General features: G+C 55.8%; 1 protein-coding gene across 1 annotated transcript; it reads right to left on the bottom strand.

Moving 5' to 3' along the window:
* Nucleotides 1–233: 233 nt before the first annotated feature.
* Nucleotides 234–3,101, bottom strand: NGA_0500300 (uncharacterized protein). The gene is made up of 3 exons (XM_005853592.1): nucleotides 2,540–3,101; nucleotides 2,120–2,325; nucleotides 234–1,951 (listed from the first exon to the last, which is right to left on the bottom strand). The coding sequence occupies exons 1-3, from the start codon at nucleotides 2,941–2,943 to the stop codon at nucleotides 1,443–1,445; spliced, it is 1,119 nt and encodes a 372-aa protein (XP_005853654.1). The 5' UTR covers nucleotides 2,944–3,101; the 3' UTR covers nucleotides 234–1,442.
* Nucleotides 3,102–3,357: the final 256 nt, after the last annotated feature.

The following is a 3,357-nucleotide window of genomic DNA, read 5'->3' as shown; positions in this document are numbered from 1 at the left end:
GTGTCCTCCACCCTCAAAATAAATTGAAAGGGCGGCTTGGGGCGCCTCCGGGTCGAGGCGTTGCACACGGCCTTTTTGGGCCGTGGTCGAGGAGGGGAAGCTGCGGAAGAGTAGGTGGCACGTGAAGGGTGGGAGATTCGAGGAGAGGGGAGAGAAGAATCAGACGAACGACCATAAAAAGTATAAGTATTTGCCTCCAAATACGCTCCTATCGGAAAAGCACCGAACGGTCTGTCATATTTTCCTATCGGATAAGCACCAAACGGTGTGTCATATTTTCCTTTCACTCGGTTCGCGTTATTCAAGTCATGCGCACCGATTAAATTTCCTACATTTTTTTCTCACACGTCCGAACATATCTGGTCCTCATCGGTCATTCCTCTTGCCTTCAAGATTTCCCCCCGACTCCTCTCCCTTGAAGAAAACACTCCATCCTCCCTTCTGCACCACTGACGACGCACGCCAGCGGCCCGTAAAAAGAGCAAGAAAATATTCCCCTCGCCAAGAATTAGGAGCGGCGCTTGAGTAGATATTTCAACGCATTGCTATGGTAAAGTATGTTCCACACTCGTCTGCCCACCTACCCTTTCAACTGCTGATCTCAATCGAGTCAGCACACAGGCTAGAAAACCCCGCCTCGCATCAAATCATGTTTTTTATCATTCGCTTTTGCGTGCTTTTCAACTTAGTTGCTCATATTCCTGACCCTGCGACCGTGGCAGCGGCTCCGGCATACCCCTTCTGTGGGGGTGTGCCGTACAATCATGCTCTTTGCGCCTCGACCTGTTCTTTGTCTTCCATATAGTCCTTTCTACTTCCTGCGGAAATTGTCCCTCTTCCGAGGGTGCGCTCCTCCCGTAAAATTGCATCATCATATCATCGAGTACTCTCGTGTAGACTGCTTTGCTTGCCTCCGAACAAAAGCTTAAAATTTTCACCTCCGCTCTTTTCCCCTGTCAGAATAACCCCCCCACTTGCCCACTCCCCAAGGTCGCGCCGGCCAAAAACCTGTCAACGCAGAGGGACCATCACCGTTGCGATCTTCTCCTCAGAACCAGGGGGGGAGAGCCGTGTACCACCAAAGGCAACGGGTCATGTGGAAAGGAGGGGGACATAGACCGCGAATGGTGGTGGCTCTACTTAACGTCCTTCCCCTCGCAGGCTTCCCTCTATTTTCTTCTCAACGAACGCCACATCGCAAATTCAAACATCCTGCTCACTTCCCTCCCAAAAAATGCGCGAAAAACTGGTGGTCTCAAAAAGCCCTCTTCCGTCCCCCCTTCCCCTTGCTCGGCAGCTGTAGCTGACAAAACTCTACAGCGTCTTCGCTTCTTCCCTCGACCCACGCCCTGACTGTTTCAATCTATAGTACCCTATGTATATGGAGCTCTGTACCCTCCACGCTCTCGCCCTAGTTTTTTACTGCACCTGCCTGCGCCGTTTCAGGTCAACGGAGGTACCGCCCTCCCAAGATTTTCGAAGTGCTTCAACAATGGCAGCAACGCACTCCCTTTGTCTTTCCAGAGACCCTCCTTCCTCCTCCCTTTCCCTTTCTCCTTCTCCTCGGCGCCATCCAACGCCGGGACCTGCCCGGCCGCAAAGTCAGCCAGTAACTTTTTCCGCCGTTTCCTAGCTGCCTCTTCCCAAGCCTCCTCCCTCTTCCTCCCCCCCTTCCTCCCTTCCTTCCGGGCCGCCGCCGCCAAGAGGATGTCGTGGGCACGTTCCACTTGCGCAAAGCGGTCGAAGCCAGAATTCGTCTCGCACGACTTCTCCAGTATTCGGAAAGCTACCATCCGGTTCAATTCCTCCTGACCCACTTGCCCCGCCCTCCCTTCCTCTGCCAGCTCCTTCTGGATCTTCGATTCGTACTTGCACCAGACTTCTTCGTAGGACATGCCCGTCCAGGACCATCGACCAAAGGTGGAGAGGTGCCGGAAACCGTCGTAGAGCCCTGCAGGGGAGGCAGGGGGAGGAAGGGAAGGAGGGAGGGTCAGAGGTCAGAGCGACCGGGTACGTCTGCCCGACGCGGGGCACGGGACGGGAGAGAATGGGGAAGAAGAGGCGCGAGGCGAAAAAAAGAACGGACGGAAGGGAGGGAGGGAAAGAAAAAATCTCTTACCTGCTGCCAGACGGAGCGGCAAAGAGCTTCTTTCCCGGGCGTATAGGCGGGCCGCGTGACGTGCAGTGGAGGCCAAACGTGCGAGGTCTTCAACGGCCAAGGCATCCGGGTGAGCTTGCGCATCCTGCAGCAAGTGCCGGGGCAGGAGCTGGTGGTAGACGTAGCGCGTCTCGACGTGGTTGAGGTCACCCCAAAAGCTGCCTTGTCTGGAAAGGAGAGACAGAAGGTAAATTTCGGTAATTTTCAGCTAAAGACGACGACCAGCGGCGTCCACAGTGCTATCTTCACAGGCCGTGCGGAATGTCTACGTCGGATTCTTTCCATTCGCCACAACTCGACGGGCGCATCCCATCATCTCATCCACTTGTTTTTCCAAAGTCCCTCCCCGAACTCTCTTTCTAACCTCGTCCCTTCACGTACCCGTGCCGTGTCCTCAAGCCGTCCACGGTGGTGATCAGTTTGGAATCACCCCAGTACTCGAAAAAACTTGTCGTTGCCCCCGTGGGCTGTTGTCGACGTCGGGTCAACGCCTTGAGGGCCCCGGGTGGGGTGTGGACCGAAGAGTCCACCTGCCATGGCCACGGCCTGCGGAGCAAGTTCATGCCCCCATCTGGAGGCTGGTGGTGAGGGAGGTGGTGGGGGTCCGTGCCCGAGGTGGAAGGCGAGGGTTTGGAGGCGGTAGCGGGGTACAAGCGTCCTCCTCGCAGAAAATGGTTCAGAGGGGCCTGAAACCCTGCGAGGGTCAAGTGGTCGCTGGTCAGGACCGTGGCGACGCCATAGGAGAGTATTCCCAGGACAACGAGGAGCTTTAGGGCCAAGAACATGCTCTGGTGCGGTTCTTTGCTTCAAGATTGTGCAGAGAGCTCAGACAGAGCAGGTGCTATTGCCGCGAACTGCTTGCCATTCTCTGGGAGGCCGAAACCGACAACAAAATCAAAGTCCTGTCGATTGGGATAGGCAAGTGTAAGCGTCAATAAATATATTTGTGAGTGGAGAGCATTGTATGGATCGCCGCTGGAACAAGTCAGGGGCGCCTGTGCAGTGAATCGAGGACACCGAAGGCGGGCCCTTCGAGGTGTCAGAGGACACGCAGCTGTCTTCACGCCATGGCAAATGCACCACACCGCCCGTCACAGCAGGCCACGACCATGTTCCTGCACACGTGTGCAACATGCCTGCTGGGCAACAAGGGTCCGAGGGGTTCCCCTTGCCACTTAGGCTGCCGCCTTTCGGGAACC

Source organism: Nannochloropsis gaditana (assembly GCF_000240725.1).
Source record: "Nannochloropsis gaditana CCMP526 unplaced genomic scaffold scaffold814, whole genome shotgun sequence".
Lineage (NCBI taxonomy): Eukaryota > Eustigmatophyceae > Eustigmatales > Monodopsidaceae > Microchloropsis > Microchloropsis gaditana.
This window is presented reverse-complemented; position numbering and strand designations above follow the sequence as displayed.

Excerpts from the sequence above, each read along its gene's own strand:
- NGA_0500300 (XM_005853592.1), bottom strand. The coding sequence starts at position 2,943 with ATGTTCTTGGCCCTAAAGCTCCTCGTTGTCCTGGGAATACTCTCCTAT. Across the intron at positions 2,326-2,539 it reads GGCTTGAGGACACGGCACGG|ACAAGGCAGCTTTTGGGGTG; the intron begins GTACGTGAAGGG and ends TCTCCTTTCCAG. Across the intron at positions 1,952-2,119 it reads GCCGCTCCGTCTGGCAGCAG|GGCTCTACGACGGTTTCCGG; the intron begins GTAAGAGATTTT and ends CCTCCCCTGCAG.